The following is a 24,980-nucleotide window of genomic DNA, read 5'->3' as shown; positions in this document are numbered from 1 at the left end:
CCAGAGGAAAATAATTATTTCGAGCTCTGATTAATTAAAAATAACACACCTTTAGCTCATCGTTGTAGCTACATGGACTTCAAAGGGCCAGTCAGCCACCAAAGACGGTGGGTCTTTCCCCATAATTAAAGACACCTTCCTGTCAAATCACTCTGTCTACTTCAGTAATTACCCAAATTAAGAAACACTTTTAGCCTCAAGTGAGTTCAACGGCTTCAAATGCAATCGCTCCCTGCTACCTCTGATGTCTCAAGTCTCAGTCAATTTCTGTTGCAATTACTCAGATGCACAAAGTGAGATTTTTGCTGCATCTTCCCGCAGTTGATACCTCTACAGGGGAGTATCAACATCCCTGATAAAGACTCAGAGAAAATACTAATCTCCTGCACCTAACACCTCCCTCTGCAACTTCTGCACTTCCATTTTTGTAAACAAGAAACAAAGAGAAGAGAAGTAGAATAAAAGCTCTCGGTGCAAAGATGTCAGCGAATAACAGATTGTAGCCAACAGTGACTCCATTATCTTCCACCCTCACCGCTGGCTCACTGCAGCCACTAATGGCAAACATAATGCTTTCTTGCATTTATTTACTTTGAAAAAAAAAGATTGGCACTCAATCAATAACAAGCTGCGATTCATCGCCGACATTTATAATTTAAACAAAAATTTGCTTCATGTAGAAATGCAATAGGAGATATTTATTCAGTTAGCAGTCTTGGCGCAAATTAGAAATCTTGTTAGAAGGATATCCTCTCATAATTCATAGTCATTGATAAAGAGTTGAGAAATCACATGCATCAGCATGAATCAGAGCATGGATTTGATGGTTTTGCGCCACATGCTTTAATTGGTTTGCCAGTTATTTGGTTAAAAAACAGATCTATAGTTAAAACCAGTGGTCCCCAACCAGTTTTCCACATGGAGCCTAATCGTTATGACAGATGGTATGCCCACTGCACTACTTTTAGATTTGCTTTTTGTCTTTGGTTATATGTACTGTTTGAAGACTATTAATTTTTAAGAAAAACCCTTAAACTTGAAATTTTAAGTTCACTGGATGAAATGGAGTGTTTACTCTGTATTTTCTGAATTACATTTCCATTAAATGAATAAGGCTTTTCATCTAAAGCTGAACTGATGAACTGATGATTGGATGGCCTCAGTTCAAAACTACGCTCATCGGAATTTCCTATAAAAAATGTCTAAAACATCTCGATGAGTCACAGCTAAGACTCTCCAGGACCACAAACCAAACATTAAGGTTACACACTTGGATCTTGAAATTGGCGGGTGGACAAAACCAAGCAATTGAGAGAGATCGACTGGGGCTCTGTGAAGCATTTTTCAAACTATCGCTGCAGGTGTAATTTTATCATGCTTTAACACAAAACCAAACAAACTTGAGCTCAAGAGTTTAGGCCTTCAGCAGTGTCATAAGGAAAATATGTATGCAGAAAGGTACCAAAAAGTATCAAACCATGAGGAACACTTTCAATATTGGCCCTATTCGTACACTGGAAAGTGAAAAATTAGTGGATTCTGTTTTTGCCATCATAGGGCATAGACTTTTAGATAAACATTCCCAAATCCCTTTAGAAAGATACATATTTCATGTGGATATTTGGGTTCAGACTCTATGTTGTATCTCATCAACAAAGCTGTCTTAAAGGCCGCTGTGCCCCGCAGTATCACTTCACATCCCATTGTGTCAATAAAAGGCCACACAGGGTGTAATACCAATGGATGTCATCCATTCTTCTTTGAGAGATGGAGGGAATGGCCTTTAATCAGTACAACATTCCACTGAGGGTTTCATTGTGGCAGCTACAAAGAAGGACGGGGGCAAAGGGCGCCTCTTGGAAATATTCAGGCAGAATCCTGCTTTGTCACAAGATTGATTGGACAAGCATTTGCCTTCTTAGAAAAGACATTTCTGTATCTCGTCTGAGCATATTATTGTGTGTAAGGCAGAGCTACTTTGTCCTCACGCCCGGCCCATAGTTTGGACATTTGTTGAAGCTGACCCAGTGCAGCGAGCGGTGCTGCATGACGAGTGAGATGATTAAAAAATCAGGTTGCTCGATGAGCTGTGCATCAGTCCCCTGATGATGCGTGCCAGCATCACACCCACATTTGTTTAAACAACATATCAGTTAGTTGATTTCATCACTTGTAAACTCATAAGAAAGAGCAAGGTGCACATTCCTGCATGTGAGTATGTAGTATACAGTTGATTACAGAATATTCAGTATGTTTCAGATACATCAAGGTCAAACAGTTACATTTGACACGTGTCCACCATGCTGTACAGAGACAGATGGGACAGAAGCTGCTTTCTGTATAATCACATCCTTTAAGGGCCATAAAGAAGTTTTTCAGAAATATATGTTCACCATTTTTTGTCAAAGGGAGATTTTTTTTACTTCATATTAACAGTGAAATACAGCATAGAGTATTTGTGTACATATGTTATACTTGTAAATAGTATATTATATCCCCGTGCCTGCGTGGGTTTCCTCCCACCATCCAAACACCTCATTTTTGGGTTAATTGATGACTCTAAATTGTCTGTAGGTCTGAATGTGCGTGTGAGTGGTTGTTGGTCTCTGTGTGTGTCTGTGTGTTGGCCCTGTGATGGACTGGTGACCTGTCCATGGTGACCCCGCCCTCACGCAGTCTGAGCTGGGATTGGCTCCAGCAGCCCAGAAACGTAAATGTACCTTTAGTCAGCCCCTGCTTATCTAAAAAGTTAATATCTTGGTTGGTTCATTATGAAACTATAGTGGGGTAAATTTAAACCAGGTGATAAATGGGAAACACTGCGTGCTCCTTACATAACAGTGAAATAACAGATCCACTTTTTGTTGATCAGTTACACAACTGTTTTCAGCTGTGTCAAAATAGCAGTGCGCCAGCAGTAGACCTGAGGACGGTCCAAAAAATATATGAATATGTTTATTGATATCAACATTAATGTTTTTTGATGATTACCTCATTATGATGAGGCTCCCGTGGAAAGTAAATCCCACAATAAATAGGAAATCAACTGAAATGTCACGCTCAGTAAATTCTCATTCACTTTAATTCTGTGCATCCTCGGCTCATTTTGCACAGAGTGCCATGTTCAGGTCATTAAAACATTGTCAAGCTTTGTGATGCAGCCTACCTGGATTCTCGCCGCGACATGTTCCTTCCTTTCCCCCTCACCACCTGCTGTTCCCCCACCTGTTCCTGCAACCTCCAGCCCTCTCGCTCCCCCACTGCACCACTCCTCCTACATTCAGCACAGGTCCCAAGGTGTGCAGGCATCTTCCACCTCGTACATCTTGACTGCTCTGATTCTCTGATGCACTACACTGCAGTCATTTTTTTCCATACTCCTACAACCGAATCCCAATTACACTAACAAGGACAGTAAAGACAAATTCACCTCCCTCATCACCTCTTTCCATCTGGCTCTCTCTTTCTCTAACTCTGTGGTGGTTATTGCCTCCCCCCTCCCTTTCCCCGTCCCTCAATGCTCACTCCTTTTCCACCCAAAAGCCATCTGCTCCTGTCATGTCCACACTCATTTCGCTTCTGTTTGGTGTCAATTTAATACGGACACGCTCTCGTCCTTCTGCCCCATCATCTCATTTCTTTCTTCTTTCTCTTGATGTCTCTGACTCTCCAGCTCCGCCTGGTACCTTTACTTTTATTCAAGCCGGCGATGCAGCAAAACCTGACTGTGTTCCCCTGTCGATAAAAAGGTGGAATCTTTTTCAGTGTTACTAAAAACCTCTATTATAGTCTGTTGAATGAGAATGGCCTCGACTCTGCATCCTCTCGCTGTTGTTAAAGTGTGAGAGTGTGAAAAAAAGAGATGCTTGTCTATATGCATGCTGTACTGAATGGATACACGTTACCAAGAGAAAGATGCTGTAAAAGGGACACAGAAGGCGAGCAGGTGTGAATAGTTATAGTCAAATAGTAATAGTCAAACTGTTTTGCCTTGCCAAGTGTTTTTTTGTTGTTGTTGTTGTTTGTTTGCTTGTTTGTGCGCTTGAGGCTTGAGGCTTGGATAAGCGAATCGCCATCTACATATACAATCTCAGCTTTGTGACTCAAAAGACTACTAGTAAAAAGGGGAAACATCTGTTGTGGAGAAAGCTGTAAATTTCACTGAAAGTTCACTGCTGGGTTCGAGAGCTAACCAAGAAGTTGCAGCGGAAAGAAAAGAAACAATATGGCATTGAAATATGTGTCATTTGCTTGATTGGAAAATAAAACCTTTGAAAAGTACCTTTGAATAGCTCAAGCTCTGAAACACCTCCACTGAAAGGGTTTATGTTTTTAATCTTTATTTTAAATTGCTATTATTTCTGAAAATCAAAGGCACTGAATTGCAAACAGCCATGTCAACTTGGTAGATCAGGTTGTGGATTTTAATCAGAATGAAAAAGGAATATGCATGCAGCTAGAAATACATTTTTCTTAGCACTTTGCACGGGTGTGATGGCAGGAAAAACAGGTGTTGGGCATAATTATATCTTGAACATATAGGTGAAATCAAAATCGAATTAAAGTGATGCACGCGCTTGACAGCAGCGAAACTTTACTTTGTAAAATCACTCCTGAAAATAGAAACTTATGGCTGTACAGGTGTTATTAACCCAGACATGAGACCTGCCACTGACTTTATACGTTTGACAGCGTACTTATGAGAAGCATGTTTCTGATTCGATGTAGAGGGTTTTCAGTGCTGGTGGTGAAGTTGGTGTGTGGGCTGCGTGCTGTGTCGGTGCCAAAATGTTTGAGGCAAAAGATGGTTTTTACTTACACTTACTCATTTCCAGAGTTCACACCACCTCTTGTCTTCTTCTATTTTCTGATACGAAGGAGTCTTATATGATCTAGAATTGTATTTTTTTTTAGGCACTTGAAGTGATGCAGAGATTTGTCGAGAACTATTGAATGTTCCTCCAGTGACCATGTTTAGTTTAATGTTGTAATCATTGTTTTTATATGATACATGACATAATTAGCAAAATAAGCAGCCAACACCTGAAAAAACCCAGAACCTTTTTCAGCACAAAGGTTGAGAGGATGCATTAACAGCTGCAACAAGCTAAGAAACAACATAAACATATAAAAGGTCCAAATCAACTTATTGTAGTGTGCCTGAGTCCGGGTAACACAGAGGCTCAGACTGGCTGAGCGTCTTCCATGAGTCCTCGATCATTTACCGTCTTAATCTTTAGGTTCTTTCTGCAGGCACCCCAGTGAAAGCAGCAGGGGTAGGTGGGGCTGCAGGGCTGATTCACAATGTCTAGATGAGGAAGTCTGCTTCCTTTCTTTGTCTAAAACATGTCTGGAGGGGAACTTTTAAAGATCACTTTAGTTGACATTTGAATTTGGAAATTGTTAAAACAGTTACTGGAGAAGCTTTGACAGGTCTCAAAAACAACCCCCACAGTGTCATCATGAGTTATTTTGGGTTTGGACATGACACCTGCGGCATTGTGGGGTTTGAAGCATGTGGGCTCAACCTGCTACCGAGAGTTTCAAGAAATCAGCCTGTTGGCTGCATTTTGGAAAATGCTGGCTACAGCGCTGACTACGACACTGAAAGTCACAATATTTTGGCTCTTGTGCTGCTTCGCCCCGCTCTCACAGAAAGGACTTATTTATATTTATTGTACATTCTGTACATTCAGAGAGAAACTCAGTGGATGATGTTTCATGCCAGTGACCTTTCCGGTGAAGGAATCTCTACATTTTTGTCTCCTCAGAACAGATTTAGGCAACAAGGGCGTGTTCTTTCTGGTTAAAAGAAAACTGTACTTTCAGATTAACGTGTCAACGGGATTTAATTGTCCTCACCACATAACCATGCAGCTGTTATTCTGGTTTGGTGATTGACAAGCAAACATAACAGGGAAAATGAATGAAATATGTTGTTAGTAAACATTTAAGACATTTAAGGTACATTCTTTGTACATTGCTTTGTGGCTTTGACTCTGCAGTTGCTGTTTTTAAGGTGTATGTTTTCTAGTTTAGATTTTGTGCCAATCCTGCCGCCCAGTTTCCCCCCTGGGATAGTAAAGGTCTTCAAACCAGGCTGCTGTCATGGGAAATGTGTATAAAATGTGCCCAAGAAATTTTCCATTTGATGTCATAGCGAATTCTAAAATATATATATGTGTGTGTGTGTATATATATAATACACATATGAAGTACAGAGTAACACAAGATGTAGTGTATGTGTCGCACAGTCAGACTCTAGATTGCGATTCAACTTCCTGGGAGACTGAAAGAAGAAAAATCATTTGCCTCTTTCATTCTTTTTAAGCCTGCCTCTGACTTTCCGCTCTTTCATTCTTCTTAAACCAATCTCTGCCAATTATTATGCATTTTAAATGTTTTTGTGTGGAGCACATTGTATTTTCCTCATGCATGAAATGTACCACATAAAAATTTGACTCGCTTAGCCGTATCTTACACTGAGTAAGCCTTGCAATCGGAAATAGTTCCTGACAGTACAGAGAGTGCTGCACAGTTCCTCCACAGAGGTAATAGAGACCACAGAAAGGATGGAGAATATAAATAGAAGGGGACTTTTGCAGCGAGACAGAGAGACTACCAAGTGTGAGGGAACATCACAACCACATTTAAGGAAAATTTTCTGTCTCTTTTAAAATTGACATTAGTGCTTGTTCCTTTACAAGAATGACCCCCCAATTTTCTGATTTTTACAGGAAATGTTTAAGGGTACTAAGAATTCAGTGCAGAAATACTTACAGCAAATGAACCAAATAATTAAGCCTGTTTCATATTCCGTGCTCTTTAAACAACACAGGATTATAATGCCCTGAGTTCGACTGACAATTAACTTTGACTTTGTCTTTATCGGCACCATAGAACAAGAAGTTTTGTTCCTGCTCAGTCCCCTTTGTGTCTCCTCAGCAGCTGCAGCGGGATCTGCTCGGCTCTGATCAGTGTCACTTGGCTGTTTATGCATTCCACTTGGGACTCCACTGCAGCCTCCACTAACAAGAAGTCCTCCAACTTAAGTTTCCGTATAGGTTTCTTGTGCCTTGCAGTTACATGGATTTCCATCGCTGCCTTAGGTAACTACACATGGTCAGCCGAGTACAACAGGGGAATTGGAGGGATTGTACTAGTGGGCAGCAGTACTTGGCACTGGGGAGATCTCGCTTCAATGGATGGTTATTTAAATGACTTTACTCTCTAACCTCAAAATCTATGCTGACGCTTAAGTAAGCAACCTTTCAAGTGACAACTTAATCCTTTCATAGTAACCTAAAAATGAGGAATGGCACACCTTTACAATAACCCTTCACAGCAGTGCAGCCACAGGCTGTAATTACACTGTGCTGCACATCGCTTTGACATATCCAATCCTCAAGTGTCCTTATGAAAATTTAAAAAATTTCAACGAGTCAGATCTGTCAACTGTGATTACTCAACACTTCTTAATTTTTGCACACTTGCAGAGACCCTTTTAAGAACAGAAAGCATTTTCTTCTACTTTCATGGCTCCTGGATTGGCTGCATTTTTTAAGAAGTCCAATGCTGTGTAGTTTAAGGTTAAGGAAAATATTTAGACCTGTTTTGTGACACGTCTTTTGTTGCTATGACAGGACAAAGCAGCCAAGTGCATCTGTGTACAGAGGGTAACCTCACTGCAGTCATGCCAGACTGATGCAGTGGAAATAATGATTCAGTGTCAGAATACTGACAAAATAGTGAGCTCGTCCCTCCTTAAGTACTTCCACTTGGTCCCCAGGCTAATCTGGAAAAGTGCTGGAGAAAAGCTCTTCTTCACAAGTAGTAAATCTAGTAAATAGTAATTCAGGGAGTAAGCATTAACATAGTCACTGGTTTTGGGAATCATTATGTGCAGAGTGGCAGTGTTATGGCTCTACAGAATAGAGGCAGAGAATTAACCCAATCCAAGGTATTTGGATTGATGAGAAGAGATCCTTCAGAAGTCCTCTTGAGTAAACTAAGACAGGATTTTTGCCTTTTAGGCAAGACTTTTTACTTTAGATATACATCCTGCCTCCTGTTGCATTGTTAAAAAAATGGCCCTGTTGAGGCAGCTCGTGTAAGCCAGCGTGATAGTGTGGTGTCACCCTGTACATGCATGCTGCTCTACAGTCCCTAGATGTCAACTGTTCGGCTCATTATGTGCGATTCCAATAGCATTCATCATTGCATCTTGTCCAATAAAACTGGGTGCTCCCCTCACTGAGAACCCTGATTAGCATACATATTTGTTTATCTACACTGCACTTATTAGAAATTTGTCTTCCTCTATACTTCAACATGTTACACCAGGACTAATGAATGGCTAACCCTCTGCATCCCCTGACTTTATGCTGAGCTTAGCGGAGCCACTTTTGTTTACTCCAGCCACTTGAAACTCACTAAAAAGCTCTTTAAATATTAATTTGTTGGTACCTGTTAGTCAGTGTAAATCCGTAATCCTTCCTCATCCTTTTAACTTCTTTCTATGCCTGCTTTATTTGATTTTGCTGAAATATTCTTTACTTGTATCTAAACATTTTACCTGACTCTCTTTCCTCTCGTACCTTTATCATTTCTATCTGCTTAAGTCATTGTAAATAAAGCCTTTGTGCTCATGATATTTTGATTGACATAAATGTATATCTTAAGGAAATGTTTGACTAAATGTTAAACTTGCATTTCAGTGATATACATAATTCCTTTCCTGTTGATTTAAATCAGAGGGGTGTATACCTCTGTCATACAGGCAGCTGACTGAAGCTAACAAAGCATTTCTACAACTCACTGATTATAACACATACGGCCGTTCTACGTGCCTACCTGCCTTCAAAGCTGTAGTGGTCACATAAGTTTTAGATATGTTGATTTAATGTCAGTCATTATTTCTGAAGATGGCCCCCCTGGCCTCGCAGTTCCGGTTCATTTTAGGTTTTCTATCTTCCTGCATACTAACCTTCCAAATTGTTTGGTAGTTTCTTTCGTAGCCAAATAAATAATTTCCAACTGTGTTTGAATCGCTGAGTAAATCAGAGCCCTGTGTCATGGTCCTGACCGAAAGTTAAGTTCTCTAACAGAATATATCAGTAGTTTGTACCTAGTTTGACTGTAGCTAGAATCAGGCACACTAATATATCTCTCGATTTGAATATAAAGCAGTGATAATAGAAGCACAGGTGTCTTTGCCTTGAGAAAATTGCCTCAAAGCAAAGGGGATTTGAATAACCTGTGGAACTGAAAATGTATTTTGAAAAGAAAGCTTCTGGGAAGCACAATTAAAATGCGCTGTGAAGTGAAGTACTTTGGCAGAACAGAAAGGGCACAAGCCATGTTATCAGAGGCATGAAGACAATGTACAACATTGTCCTCTTAGTGAGTCATAGTGAGTTTGACATGTCCAGCAAAAAAAGCAGGAGAAAAACAACAGAAAGGACACTTCCAAAACAGACTGGCGATCGGTTTGTACTGGGACTCATTTATAGATGGATTACCTTCCTGATCCTTTGATATGTTTGTCTTTGTTGGTTTGTTCCTTAGTTTCAACAGCTTTAAACTACATTGAATGAAAAGCCCAGAGGTTCATTTGCAGTTCCAAAACAAACAAGCAACATAAGTCTTTCTTTCCTTGCAAAGCCAAAATCAGAAACTATTTTTGCTGTCAGGACCAAAAAACAAAACGAAGAGATGTAAAAGTCACCATCGTGCAACCACAGGATCTCAATACATACATAAATAGACCCACATATGCCACGCAAATCATTTCATTCAGACATGACATGCATATCTGTTGTATCTGAAAAGTGTATTCCATACTGTTTAGTTTGCGGTTTGACCGAATAGCCATAACAGGGTTATCCGAAGTGACAAGCGGAGCTCCCCACCCGATGCCAAACTGTTGTTAATCATTTTATAGACAGATGTCACTCATTTCAAAGCTGGCAGCAGTGATGGAGGTGAAGTGAACCCCCCGGTGGCCCACATGACATTTAGTTAGCATCTTAAAGTTCTTTTGTGAAACGGTGAATTCACTGGAATGAATGTTCCTGGGGAGAAGAAATGAAGTCATAAGTTCATGCCGACGAATTTAAGTCTGTTTTTTTTTTTTTTCTCAGAACCATGCAAACATGAAGAAAATTGGATTTTAAAAACCTAAAGAAGGCTTAGATTAGGTCAGTTATGATGTTATGCCAAAATATGGTGAAAACTGAAATCAAAGCAGTTTGAGTATTAAAGTGGCAGGAACAATGGAAGTGAAATCATCTTCAAGTGTTATTAGAATTTGTGAAGTTTTGACTCTCGTCTCGGTCGATGTCATGCTGGGCCTGTGAGCCATGTGCGCAAACATGCTAAACTCATCAAATGCGAACTGCAGGGCTATTATCTGGACTGTTCATGCTGTGCACGTCTCCCCCTGTCTTGCTGCAAATCGATGGCCTGTGTGTCAGGAGCAGTTGGGCGGGGCAAGTCTGACACATCTCAAATCAGTGGAAAGGCAATTTCTATTGATCTGGATAAATCAGTGGAGACAGATGCAACCCATTCACAACTCTGGCAATCCATGGATCCTCCGCTGGGCTCTGACCTACATTAGGATGACAAGTAAACACAACTTCAGAGGACATGTCTTCAGCCTCTTCACTCTGTCTGCTGTTTCCCCATCTTCTACGTGTCCCAGTCTCAGCCATTTCTGAATGCGTTTCATCTCTTCCACCCTCCCGCCATGTGGAAAAGACGTTTGTGCTAACAAGATTAATTAAAGAGTGGCTGTAAATGAGAGTGTTATTTCTGGTATTTTGTAGCTGTGGGGCACTTTTTTCAGCTCCGTGCTGCTTTCTGCCAAAAAAGATTAGCTATTAGTGTATTGTCGCACTTTTCCGAGTTGCATACTGTTGCAATTTTATGGTGGAGTCATTGCTGCTCCATTTAGGGAATCAGCATTTTTTCCAGAGCACAAATATCCCTCTCCCATTTTTTGTGACACTTTGACTGGGAAGAAGTGACATCAAGTGCTCCAACCAACGGACGTGGTGGGAGCACTGACCTTATTTCTCGCCCTAAAGACAAACTGACTCACCTTTAGTAAGCCAGGGGTCCTTCAACCTGCTTCTGATAAATATGTGTTAGCTGCTGTTGACTTTGTACATGTTAAACTGTGTGAGATTTACTCTAGGAAAACACACACCCACACACCATGCAAACATACATGCAAACATACACACACATACACACACACCCCTGAGCCATGGTGAGCCTTCTAAAGATCCTACAATGAAATGGGAGAGGGCTGAGCTCCACATTTGAGTCTCTGAAAAGAAGATGCTACTATAACAGTAAAGATTTGGAAAAGCAATTTTTTTTTTTTTTTGGGGGGGGGTTATTGATTTTCCACAAGTTGTTCATGATTAACCCTAAATCATGCAAAATATGTGATAATCACTGAGGTATTGAGAATTAAATAGAAAACAAATACGTTTTTCAGGGATTAAAGGTGGGTACCTCACTGCTTTTCTGCAGCAATGGAAGTCAATTAAACCTTGAAAGTAAGTGCATATAGTTCCTCCAGGTAACAAAGCGAGGACTCCCTGGCTCTCTGTCATTACTCTACTGCAGAAAGTAGGATCATTTTCATTTTGTGAGGGGAATAAAAGAAAGTCAAGAAAGACAGTTTAGTCAAAGGTTCATCCTACAGCAAGATACTGAGCCAAAGCTGAGGAATATGTACATTCATTTAACTATTTAAAGCAAAAAGTAGAGATTGTTTATATGTAGCACAAACAGTGTAATTGTTTATTTTTCAACTTGCTCAGTGACTGTGGTGCTTTTGTATTTTTCTCCCATTTTCTCTTTCACCAGAAGCATTGTCTGAGCTGTCAGAGCTGCAAGACAACTCTATTTAATAAGCGTGTGTGGCGGGAAATGTACCCAGAATGCTTGGGGACATAAAATCAGACTGAAACTGGGGCTAAACCAACTGCTCCATTAAAGTAACGTTTGTGGAAAAATAATTTACCCCAAAGAGAGTGAAAAAAACATAGAGTAATGCCACCCGAACATAACAGGCTAAGGAAAGCAGCAAGAAACAATAAAGGTCCAGTAAATGAACAATTACATGAATAACCAGGTGATACAAGAATGACTGAATATAATCCGCCTTCAGAAGGCCAACAGTCAGCACTCTCCAGCAGTTACCATCACTCCTGACCAGCAGCTTCTGACCTCAATCAGCAGCGTCATTTGCACTACCCTGTCACACTTTGAGCCCACAACCCCTCATAGTCGCCTCGACAGTAAATCAGTCAATGACATCAATTTGAGCTGCCGCTTAACACCAGAAAATCCTAACCTTTCTGCTGTCTTTGAGTGTGTGTGCCATGAGTCTGTATGCTGACTGAAAACACAATTCATCTGTTCTTTCCCACAGCTCGTAATCATCAACCAGGATTTGCTCTTTATCTTCACTGTACAGAAGAAACGAAAAACAAAACTAAATGTTTGGATATATAAATGCATAAAAGCTATAAGTGTAAATAAAAAATAAAAGTAATCCAGACAGTCTTAGATATTTAACTAATGGTATTTAATGTGCAGTGAGGCCTTCACTTCAATCTGTGGACTGGATGCTTTATTTGCAACAGTGAGCAAAAGATTAATTGACGGACTCACTGAGTCAGACTGTAAACAAACTGAGCAGCCAACAAAAAGCGCAACCAAAAAACCCATCTCACATAGTGGGAAGCAAATTTCTAGTGACATATATATATAAAAAGAAATAATCGAATAGCAAAGGACCTGTGAGACTGAACAAAAAAATCTGTTTTCTGTTTTGAAGTTAGTTTCCAAAATCTGTTTCATTACTTGGTATGTAAAAGGTGCCATTAATGGCAACTGATTTTCTGTTTAAATTAAATAAACAGCAGGAGTCATCTGCGGATCACCATCAGCATCGTTGCCAAAAGGAAACAGAAATGCCACCTGTCTGATGAATAAAAATCACATATAGTCTTATTATACCAGCCATCAAAAAGCATCTTGACCTCCTTGACCACAGTTTGGCTTTCCTCCACCTGCTGCTGCTCTCGCAGCAGGATGCCTGCTTTGCAGGCTCTTTCCTGTGGGAGGAAAGAAGAGCAGGTAGATCCTCCTTAACCCAAACACCAAAGTGCTCATTTGACCTGAAAACACTCCGCTGAAAGAGTTCTCCAATGAATGCAGTGTCTTTAACTTGTAATTCGCATTTTGTCCACTTTGAAGAAGCTCGCATCAATCACCGCAATTCATCTTAAACTGATCCGATCTAAGCAAACAATAATTGTGGCGTGGCAAAGATATGGGGAGCTGTGAAATGTAACAGCAGTGTTTTGCTGTAGTATTTTTGTGAACTCTTTAAGTGTTGGGAACCGGCAGGCAGCAGAGGAGTAGAGGTAGCTGCAGAGCTGCTTTTAGAAGTGGCTATTAGAAGTAGTGATATGATTTAATTGCTGTGACCCTGTGCTGCCACTGTTATCCTTCATAACTGCTGCGAATCAGCGCTGACTACAGCTGCCGCCCTGCACAGAACAAACAAACTTCTCAGGCTTTTCCACGTATATGGCTGCCTCTGTTTCTCGTGCCAGACTTCGGATAAGGACAAATCACAGAGAAAAGCTTTTGGTGCTAGAAGATTCTTTATTGAGCTTGACAGAGCTGCAACACGCAGAGGTTATACCAAAACAATCGTAACAAAATTAAAACATTACATCATTATTTATATGGATGAGACAGGTATCTGATATTAAAACCATCGGTTCAACTAGAATTTTAAAATTGATACTTACAGTGCTGTTAAATCTCACACGGTGTGAGGCTGTGTCGATGTGTGATGGTGAATATAAAGGGACGTGGATAATCACACTCCTCTCTGTGTGTGCAATTTCTAATCTAGCTGTCAACACTTATCTGTAACATGAACAATTTCTTTGCATTTACTGTGCTTGGTAGATGCGCCACTTCTTCCTATGATTATTTTAGTTCCTACTGCACTGCGTCCCAGTGCGTTTGGCAAGTGATAACTGGAAAGATTCTCTCATATACATATATTTGCAGTATTTTGCGACAAGTAATTGTTGCTATGGTGTTTTTATTGATGCTCAGCAATTCACAGAGATCATCTGCCAGTTCAACAGCTGGGCCTTTTCTGTGCTTCCTTTGTCTTTGTACAGCAGCAGCCAGCATTCCTCTTTTGAGCCACGATGGCTTTCACTGTACAATGACAACTGCCCTGTTCATTCATTCATTCATTCAACTTCTATCGCTTATCCATTTCCGGGTAGCTGGAATCAATCCCAGCTCACACTGGGTGAGGACAGGGTACACCCTGGACAGGTCACCACTCCATCACAGGGCCATCACACAGAGACAAACAGAGACCAGCAACCACTCACACTCACACTCAGACCTACAGACAAACATGAAGTCTTTGGACGGTGGGAGGAAACCCACACAGGCACGGGGAAAATATACAAACTCCACACAGAAAGGGCCCAGGCTGGGAACTAAACCTGTGACCTTCATATTGTGGGGCAACAGTGCTAACTACTTTACTGTTATGCTGCCTTTCCTCAGTTCTTTTTTTTTTTTTTTTTTTTAATTTGGGTGTTTTTTTGGGTTGTTTTTTTCCAGGTGCCGCCCTTGGATATACACTTTGTCTGTGACTGAGATTAGTCTTGTACACAAAAAATGGCCCAACACACTACATATTGCCGTCCTTGGGCCAGATCTATGAATGATTTGTATGCAAAAAAACTACCCAGAAGGCATTACCTTCATATGAACTGTTTTTTTAAAAAAAAAAAAAAGTGTCTCATACATACTTCAGACTGTGCAGTCAGTTTTCTAGAGATAGCTGCAGGTGATATGATAAAGAGGAGATTAAATATGAAGTGTAACCTCTGAGTGAAACAACCTGTTTGGGTTGTTTGCCATTTTTATTTACGCTGTTATGATGTGTGCCACTTACACTTTCCTCCACTTTTCTCCAAAATGCCAATGAATGCCATGCTATAAACTTTATTTTTTTTTATCCGTTGTCAGAGATGGATTGTACCGTCCTGTTCATCTAAATCTGATGAAATTGTGGTGTGAGGGCTATAAATATCCACCATATTAATGGTGGTGTGTAAAGATGGCTGCTCTTGTGTCGGTGGAGAATCTGACTGCTACGACAGTGCTTGTGCTTGTAAAATGAAGTGGGGGGGCAAGCATCAATATGCACAGGGCATTTCCACATCCGTGGGAATTGAAGTTAATTTCATATGTAACCATTTCCACAATGATGAAGTGTTAATGTTGGTGTTGGTGCTTTGTGAATGTCCATCCATCCATTTTCCCCTGCTGTATCCCTGTTTGGAGCGATATCAGTCGCAGCTAGTTCAGGCGAAAGGTGGGGTACACCCCGGACAGTTCGCCAGCCTAGCCTGTCACAGTGCAACACAGAAAGACAGACAACCGTTCACACTTACATTCACAACTTGGGCCAATTTGGAATCACCAAATAACCTATCACTCAAATGCATGTCTTTGGACGGTGGGAAGAAGCCTGAGAGAACCCATGCAGACACGGGAGCACATGCAAACTCCACACAGAAAGGCCCCAGGAGGATCCGGGAATCAAACCTGGGACCTTCTTGCTGTGATGGAACAGCGCTAACCTCAGCGCTAACAATTATGAAAACAGTAACGAAATACCAATCACTGTTCCGAGTGCGAAAGTCAAATAAGTCACCAAAGATTAAAGGAGACTTTGACCAATTCTAAAAATTGCTACATTAAAATGAGAGACAAACTTCTGAACTTGACAAGTGAGTTTATTTGATGAAGACAAGTGCGTTGCATCTGTGTCATGTCTACTGTCACGAAGAAGTCTCTTTCATCTTTCAGAGAGTTGATAGCTGTCAAAACTGTTTGCCTCCCTTACATGAAGCCGTCACACGATGTACAACAGCTCTGATTCAGGGCTGTGTTCTGCTAAAACTCCATTTTGTGTTGGTAAAATGTGTTCTCCTGCCTCTGTGTCCTTCATGCATTGTTGTTTGGCTATTGCGCGTTCAAATCATTGGATGATTTACTGTCAAAGTTATAGCTCGGCAGCTTTAATATGGAATCCTTTCATTGTAAACAATAGTAATTGACGCCCATTACAACACAAGTTGAGTGGCGCTCTGAGTAAACTGCTGTCATTCCTTGTAATCCTGTGCGTTGTTTTTGAAGGAAATGATTGCTTCCTTGATACAGGATCAAAGGAAATTCACACTACAAATGCAGCAGTGTGGTATTGTTCAGTTAGAGTGAAATGACAGTGTCAATAGAGAGATCTGATCCTACCACTCGAGTTTCTCCACATTTTGAAAAAATCTGCAGTTTTGCAGCAAGACCAGCTTGTTACTGTGCAGGAGCCAGAATTATTGGGCCAACTTGCTGTCCAAAAAAAAAAAAAAAAAAAATCCCTTACTTCCACTTCAATGTAATTCTTAACATGTGAGTCAGATCCAACTTTTCAGAGCCATGTCGCTCTGAAAGTGAAAGCAAAATGCAAACAAATATATATTTTGAATGGGTCGATGTTCATATAATCTGTATTGACTGTTGGGCCCTATAGCCTCTGCAGATTGCTGAGGTCATATTTATAGACTGTGAAGAGGAGATGTCGAAATGCTGTGAGATCACGTGACTGAGTGAGATTTTGAATTGTTACATGCTGGCATAGCGCTGCCAGATCAGATTATTAATAAATCCTTTATTTGGATTATATCCTCGAATTCCCCAGATCATACTGAAGTTACCACACGGAATTTAAAATCACATTTAAAATAACCCGGACAGCTTTATCAACACTTACGGACAGCGGTGCGTCATGGAGCTTCCCGCAGACACACGGGAAAACTTTGTCACCCGCTCTGAAACTTCAGATGGAGATGGTAAAATAACATCACCTTCCACTGCATCCACGACTCTGAGCCCGAGCAGGAAACCACCCCCATCGATTCATTGTCACGTTCGAGCATTTCAGGAGGGGCCTCGTTAGCGAAGGAGGCCCACCTAAAGTCACTTCTCTCGGGATGAACAACCAATTTCGAAGAGAGATCAACGAGAGGTAGAAAGTGCTGTACCCGATCCTAAAGGAACACCGACAGCAAGGAAAGACGACTGCACTAACTGTAGACCAACTGTACATTGGCAGTCAGCTGTTCCGGGACACCAGCATCTCTCCCTGGTTCTTCTGAACGGATAAGTACCATGGAAATATTAACATGGCTTAAATGAGTAATAAAAATAAAAACAAACATACCAACCAACATTGCAGAAAAAAAAAAATCTCTAAGTTTTGTACTGTATGTATGTAATGTAGGTCACCTCTCCTATCCTTTGACTCACCTCGTCAAAGGATAGGAGAGGTGCCTGCTTTTCTGTCCTCTCTCCCCCTCTGTCTACGGCTCCCTCTCCTCCACACTCCTTTCACTCACCCCCTCACCCCTCCACATGTCCCCTATGCAATAACTTTTTTTCATTTGCTGCCCACGTCAATAATTTTGCTGCTTCTTTTCCAGGTCTTGATGTTCAGTTTTTATGACATTTCCTGTGATTTGGCTGAGCACACCTCCCTCTAATATCCACACATTTACAATCCAACATCCACTCAAATCACCGACTGTAACCCCCTACATACTGAGAGGAGTAGGTCACATAGACACATGCAGAGCAGTCTCAGTATCCATACACAGAATATTCATATTCATACATGACTGAATTCTCTCTCTTCGTCTTACTTAACTATAGTATCCTGGAATGTAGGTTGCATTCGTTCGCAGGCAAAAAAAAATAAATAAAAATTATGGACTATATCACAAATTTAAAAGCAGATATCTTCCTCATTCAAGAAACCCACCTACAAGATTCAGAAGAAAAATCTCTACTAGAGCCAAATTTTAACCAAATCTTTTCCTCCTGTTACAACAGTAAACAAAGAGGAGTCTCCATTTTGGTCTGTAGGAGATTACTGTTTACTTTAAACAGAACGGTAACTGACCATCATTATCCAGGCATCAGTCTTTATCAGTTCTAACAACTGAATATCTATGCTCCTAATAACGATGATCCGGCTTTCCTCCACAAACTTTTTCTGCAATTATCCGACATACCAGTCACCACAACAACGACCATCGGAGGGGATTTTAACATAGTCCTGAATGCTTCTATAGATCGGCCTCATAACTCGGCACACAAAGAAATCCCAGTCAGCTGAAGTCCTAAAGGAATATATGGATACACTTTGGACTTGGCGATGGCTGGAGACTCAGAAATCCTACAGAGGGAACACACCTTCTTCTCAGCAGTGCATCACAGTTTTTCAAGAATTTCCTTTATCCTGTCAAACAACTCTATTCCACAAAAAATCAGCACCAGCATAGACCCAATTATAATCAGTGATCATGCACCGGTGTCCCTCCACCTTCAGTTATAATCCACCCTGAAACTGTCACTCACTTGGTGCTTTAACACCTCATTACTAAGGGATCCAGAATTTGACTCACTAATAAGGAAGGAATGGAAAAACCGTTGGGAAACAAATGCTTCTCCAAATTTATCTCCATCTCTGATTTGGGAAGCTGGAAAGACTGATCAGAGGCAAAAAATCATATTCCTCTTACAAAAAAAAACAGGAACAACTGGCTGAAAAAATCATTGAGATAATAAGATTAAATAACTAACAGAACAATATGCAACAAAACCGAATAAACAATTATGGACCAACTACAAAATGTTAAATTACAACTGGTAAATATCCTTTCAAAGGAAACTGAGTTTAAACTTAAACAAGTCAAATACCAAAACATCACAACAAATTTCTTGCAAATCAATTCCAACACAAAGGAGAAAAATCTCTTATAAATGCAATTCAGGACCCAAATGGCAAATTTACACAATCACCCAGGAAATCAAAAAGCCTTGAAAAAGCCTTTGACAAAGTTAACTGGTCCTTCCTCTTTGCAACATTTCAAAAAAAATTTGGCTTTGGAGAGTCATTTATCTACTGGGTGTTCACAATGAATAACTCACCCAAGGCTACAGTCACCACAAAAGGTATCACATCACGAAGCTTCACTCTGCAGAAGGGAACCAGACAAGGAAGCCCTCTCTCTCCCCTTCTGTTTGCTATTTTCATCGGACCACTAGCACTAGCAACACGTCAGAACACCAATATCAAAGGTGTCCACTGGGTTGTTTCCAAACACAAAATCAATTTATATGCTGACGATGTATTACTCTACTTGCAACAAACTCAAAGATCATTACAGGAAGCATATGACTGTATCTCAAATTTCACAGCCCTCTCTGACTACTCCATTAACTGGTCCAAATCAACAATAGGTTGCTTGGGCCCTGCAGACCGAAATCTCCAACTTTCCTTCTCCAGAGACAAAATTAAATACTTTAGTATAAATACCACCTGAATTATAAATATATATCATTGGAGAAAATATCTGCTACCCAAAAAAAAAACAATTGACTTTCTTTACAGAAAAACTCCCTAAACCTCAGCCAGCATCTTGAACTTGCCTGCTAACATATGCCATGTTTGCACATACATGTACCTTCTCCGCACTATAATATTACTCTCTCTGCTCTGGTGATAACTCCTGTTTATGGCAATGCTTTTATTGCAATGCTTGGGCGGTTCAGTGGTGCTCGCCCACCGCTTGTGTCGGCTCTCTGGGTGTGGTGCCTCTTGTGCTCCCACACAAAGGGTGGTGGGCCTGGGGAGTCTGGGCCCCTGACCCAACTCTTGGCTCTGGTGATGGTCTCACTCATATTAAGGGAATGCCCACATGCATGTGTGGTTTCTCTTGCCAGCTTTTGGGTCACATCTTTAAAAATTTATGAATCCTGCCAAAAAATGGGCTGAGCTGTTCTTTCATTTCATCACTATGTACCCCATCTTTGACTCAGCTCCTCCGTTGGGACACCTTCACCTATCTGGACTCCCATCTCTCCAGAGATCTGCACAGAAACCCTCTGGACTCTCATAATCCTGAGTGAGGTGACAGGAAAAGCTCAGCATCCTTCTGCATCTTGTCTGTCATTTGTTCCCCCTCTATATACACAGAGGTGTAGTGCTGTCCTCCCTGCCACACAAATGTCATTTCACACAGTAAAGATCAACAAACTAGCTTCCAGGGAGGGCTGGTGATGGTCACACACACACTGAAATAAAATATTTGAATACAGGAGTATCAGTGCATCAATCTCATAAGAAGGTGGCACGTCCTGTGGTGTTGAACTAAGAGGACAAAGCAAAAGAAAGTAAAATAAAAAAATTAAAGCCTGTGAAGTTGCCTCCCTCTTAAAAGCCTTTTTTGAATGAGCCGTGCCGAATAATGGGCCTGGGTGACATCTTCCAGCTTCCAAATTGTTGTTGAATGGTGGCATCAGTGTGGTTTGACATTAGCCGTCAGCCCCCACTATGACTCAGATGCATTATTCTCAAAGACAAACTTTATATTCGAGGAGCTGATCTGTTTTAAGTAGAGCATGATTGGCTTCTCAGAGGGAAAAGGCTGTAAGTCCTAGTGGTCAAGCAGTCATTATTTATCCCCAGAGGCAAAGCATATACACACGCAGACACACACACACACACACACACACATACACACACACACACACACACACACCACCTGCGCTAATAACACGTGCCCCGCTGCCCCTTTGACGCTGCTTTATAGCTTACAGAAGATGTGGAGGTGAACAGGTCACTCATTCCTTCAAGGAAATTGCATCTTGGTCACTAGATTGTCTTTCAGATTCTCATTCCATTATCAATAAGAAAAGATACAAGACAAATCAAAGTAATCGCTGAAAGGTACTCACAGAGTCCAACGCCCCTTCAAAACTCTGTGATACCTTGCAGCGGATATTGCAAAGACAAAGACAGACCTCTTTATGTGAGGTACTGCTGAGCAACATGAGAGGCTTCACAGTGTAAATGAAATGAAGGTAAGCCGGTGTGGGACTCATAGATGCAGCTGAAACATCCCCATGGCAAACCGATATGATCAGCCAAATTGGGCAGATTGACAGCAGGGGCCCTGGTGGGGTGTTGTGTGGAGAGGAGGGTGGGAAAGAGGCAGAGGTACGTGAAGAATTACAGAAGGGTTGTGACACTCTGATTAACTAGTGTACACACAATGCAAGCTCTAAATACTGCCAAAGCTTAACGCTGCAAACAAAGCAGTACACACCCACACTCAAAGTGCTGTATAGGGGAACAGAGAAAGCTCGACTCACCCACACAGTAGGCTCTGTATACACAATCTGAATGCAGGATCTGTCCCCCCCACATACACACACACACTCACACAGTCACACATCAATCTGGTTGCACAGATGCACATAACAGAGCTCCATTTAAACAATATATACGTAAAAAAAAAAAAAAACATGCAAACAAACAAAACAAAAAAAAAAAAAACAAAGGTACAAGAGTCAACCAAGTAAAAAGATTCTCCAAAACAAGCATCCTCCAAAACTCACACACTCAGGCAGGAAAATGTGTGATAATGAACTCACCCAGAAGAGCAGATTGAAGAAGACCATTCCATATCGCAGGGCCATCATGCAACCCTCGGCCATCCTGCAGCGGCGCAGTTCTAGGAGGAATATGAATGAGAGGTCCAGGTAAAACACCACGTACTTCTTCCCCTGGGCGTAGCGCCCTTTGGATGTTTGTGGCCCCTTTGTTGTGTGGAAGCCGAACGCAAAGGGTGGCCGCTTATACTCAAACTCTCCGCTGAAGCGGTGGAAGCCAGAAGTGAACGGCGGTGTGTCAGGCTTACTGTCCAAAGATGGACTACGGCGGTATGGAGTCTCATCTGTGCTCGAGCGTCTCATAATGGCAGCTGAATGAGCTTTAGGAGTCTTTAAAAGTGTCTCAGTGTGCCTGATGTCTGAGTAAAGTCCACAGCAAGAGACAGAAGTTATTCCACTGAAGGCAGAGAGGTGATTTCTGTAGATTTCTACCTGTCTGTCTCTGGCTCTAAATAACTGAACTCTGTGAAACCCTGGAACTGCTGATCTAATTATAGCTCTAATGTGATCACACTTTGATCGGAGATAATCTGCGAAAGATATTGCACTTCCATTCACTAGACTTGAGTCCTTCTGTTTAAGCGGATAGTGCCATTATATTGAGCAGGACAGTTTCCAAAATCCTGCTGCAATGCCTGTGTAATTTTGTGTATTTAGGACATAATCCCAACACACACGTACACATCTGTACAACCCTGTTTCTGTCTCTCTAATCCCTCAAGCACCGGTATTGTGCTCTTTAGAGATAAGATGGTTTGCAGTTTCATCTCACAACAGTTCAATCCGGTAAACGGCTGGAGGACTTCCACTTGCCCTCTCCAGCTACTTTGGGAAAAAAGATCCAGAAATGTCCTACCTCGTCTCATGAGAATTTCCCAAGCAGGTGCTCTCCACCAGGAGCTAATAGCACCCCTGCCTTGGCCAATCAGCTTCTTTTACTCAGTAACAGATCACACAGGAGAATGAAATGCTACACTCAAGTCTTGTCTTTGTACTTTTCTGACATGCAAAAATTAATAAAAAATGAGAGAGCTAAATAAGAAAGAGGAGACAGATGGCGACAGATGAACATAAGAGGAAGATTGAAAAGAAGCATGAAAGGATGAATAGCGCAAGTGAGCGGACCATTCTTTGGCTTCTTGAAATAGTATCACTGTTGATTTCCTACCTTCGAACAAATGACTCTTTTTTTTTTTCCTTTTTTTTTTTTTTTTGCCTCTGCTCTAACTTGTCCAAAAAGTGTCTAGGGTTCGCTTCACTCCCAGCCTATTCTCCAAACAACTAGAAAATCACCCTCTTTAACTCTCTTATCCTCTTCCGGCACCTCACTCTGAGCACCTCTCTGCACTCCCTCCTCTGTGCTGACGGCGTTTAATTAATTTCCAGACTCTCATCAGTGAGGCAAAGTGTGCGGTGTCCCCTCTTCTGGTCTCTCCCTCCTCCGCTACACGGTTTCTCTCCTCTTCTCTAGGTGGGCAAAGAGATCAAGGTGTCCACCAGGGTCATGGCCAAGCAGCAGTAGAGGAAGGAGCAGGAAGGAGAGACAGGCAGGGAGAAAAGAAAGACAGCTTCCTCAGAGAAGCAAAGGAAAGACTGCAGTGTTTGAGCGGTAGTCCAGCCTCGCTGCCTGAAGCACCCTCCCTCTTTCTCTTCACAAGCTCCTGTTCTCTTTTTCTCTGTGCATCTCCCCCCCCCCCCTTTTTTTCTTTCCTTCCCTCCTTCACGAGCTTCGATGCTCTCTCCTCTACACGCACAATCTCAAGCACCCCATCCCTCCTCGGTAACTGTCCCCTAAACCTGGCAGCGCGAAAGGCTGGAGCAGTCTTTCATATTCTGGCCACACCCCTTGGAGGACATGCAACCAATCAGTGTCCTGCAACCTCATCTTCCCTTGTGCACTCGCCAATCACACCCAACCATCTACCAGATAACTCTCACATACACACACAATGTGTGTGCATGCACAGACACACACACGCAGCCTAGTGTGTTGTTAACATACCAGTGCCGCTGCACTTGCGCTAGTGCTTCCTCCTCCTCCTCCTCCTGTCCTCTCTGCCTCCTGCCTGGAACTCATTCCACATGCATAGGTTGTTCTTGCGCACAATCCAGGCTGCTCTCTGCACACTTGGCTCCATCTCTTGTTCCCTTCTCCTTCTCGACCTGGACTTTGGTCGTAGAGTGTCCACAAAGCAGGACGCCTATTTCCACACTCCAAACAGCTCAATTAAACTGTGTCTCTGAAAAGACATGCTGGCAAGTCCGCACTACTACTGATATTCACACTAAATAATTGCATTCTCTTCACAGCCTGGTTGCCATCTGGGTCAGCAGCTTTATGAGCCCACAGGGATGCATCAAAGCTCCAAAGGTACTGACTTTGTTCATGCCAGCATCAAGTATCTAATGGACGTCTGTTCTGTATGATGTCAGGCTCACTGTGCTTTCTCCCACATCATGCAACATGATATCCACCAAAATGATGAGGAATACAGCAGACTTTGGCAGCATGGTGGCATAGTGGCCTTTCTGTGTGGAGTCTGCATGTTCTCCCCGTGCCTGCCTGGGTTTCCTCCCACCGTCCAAAGACATCATGTTTGGGTTAACTGGTGACTCTAAACTGTCTGTAGGTCTGAGTGTGAGTGGTTGTTGGTCTCTGTGTGTCTCTGTGTGTTGGCCCTGTGATGGACTGGTGACCTGTCCAGGGTGGCCCCGCCCTCACCCAGAGTGAGCTGGGATTGGCTCCAGCACCACGGAAATGGAAAAGCAGTAGAGGGTGAATGAATGAACGTCATTTGATGAACAGCTGATTGTAATAGCACTTCCTTGGGAAATACAGCGCTAACGGCCCAACCTCACTCTTGGACTGATCCTGGCCAACTAGATATATTTGTTTCTTTTGCACTTCCTATTTCAGTTTGAACCCACACGTTTTTAAGAACAATAACTGGCAAAACAAAGTGCTGCAGTGCCTTTGAATCTGTGTTGTACCAGTTTCTGGTAAATGTCAGTGGTTTCTAGGAGCATCTTTAACACATTTGTTGCCTCATTCATTACTTGTACAAACAGTCTGCTGAAAAGAAATAAAAGTGACAGTTTGATATGAAAAGTGCAAACAGCGAGGAGTGAGAAGTGAGAGTGGCTGCATCGTTCCTTTTATCACCGACTTGTTTAACAAAATTCACTTTTTAACATTTAGCTGTCACCCCTGTCCTGTCTCTTTGTGCTGCGAAACTGTTATCTGCCAGTCGTCAAACTGATGATTTGTTTCTTTTCACTAACATCGGTGGTATTTTGAATGACTGAAGATATGGACGCCTTTGCCGAGATAA

The 24,980-nt window shown here is 41.8% G+C and overlaps 1 protein-coding gene across 3 annotated transcripts in view; it reads right to left on the bottom strand.

Moving 5' to 3' along the window:
• Window positions 1–24,980, bottom strand: part of tspan4a (tetraspanin 4a) — a 120,945-nt gene that overhangs the window by 69,217 nt on the left and 26,748 nt on the right. For 2 of the 3 annotated variants that reach the window (XM_029498161.1, XM_029498162.1), the window contains exon 2: window positions 21,631–21,710. In XM_029498161.1, coding sequence (XP_029354021.1) covers window positions 21,631–21,693 — 63 coding nt within the window. In that variant the 5' untranslated portion in view covers window positions 21,694–21,710. Of the gene's footprint in view, window positions 1–21,630; window positions 21,952–24,980 lie in introns of those variants that run through there. The other variant, XM_029498160.1, reaches the window with a different exon arrangement.

This window comes from Echeneis naucrates, chromosome 3 (genome assembly GCF_900963305.1).
Source record: "Echeneis naucrates chromosome 3, fEcheNa1.1, whole genome shotgun sequence".
Classification (NCBI taxonomy): Eukaryota; Metazoa; Chordata; class Actinopteri; order Carangiformes; family Echeneidae; genus Echeneis; species Echeneis naucrates.
Note: the sequence above shows the minus strand (reverse complement) of the source record. Positions and strands in the feature narration are given on the sequence as shown.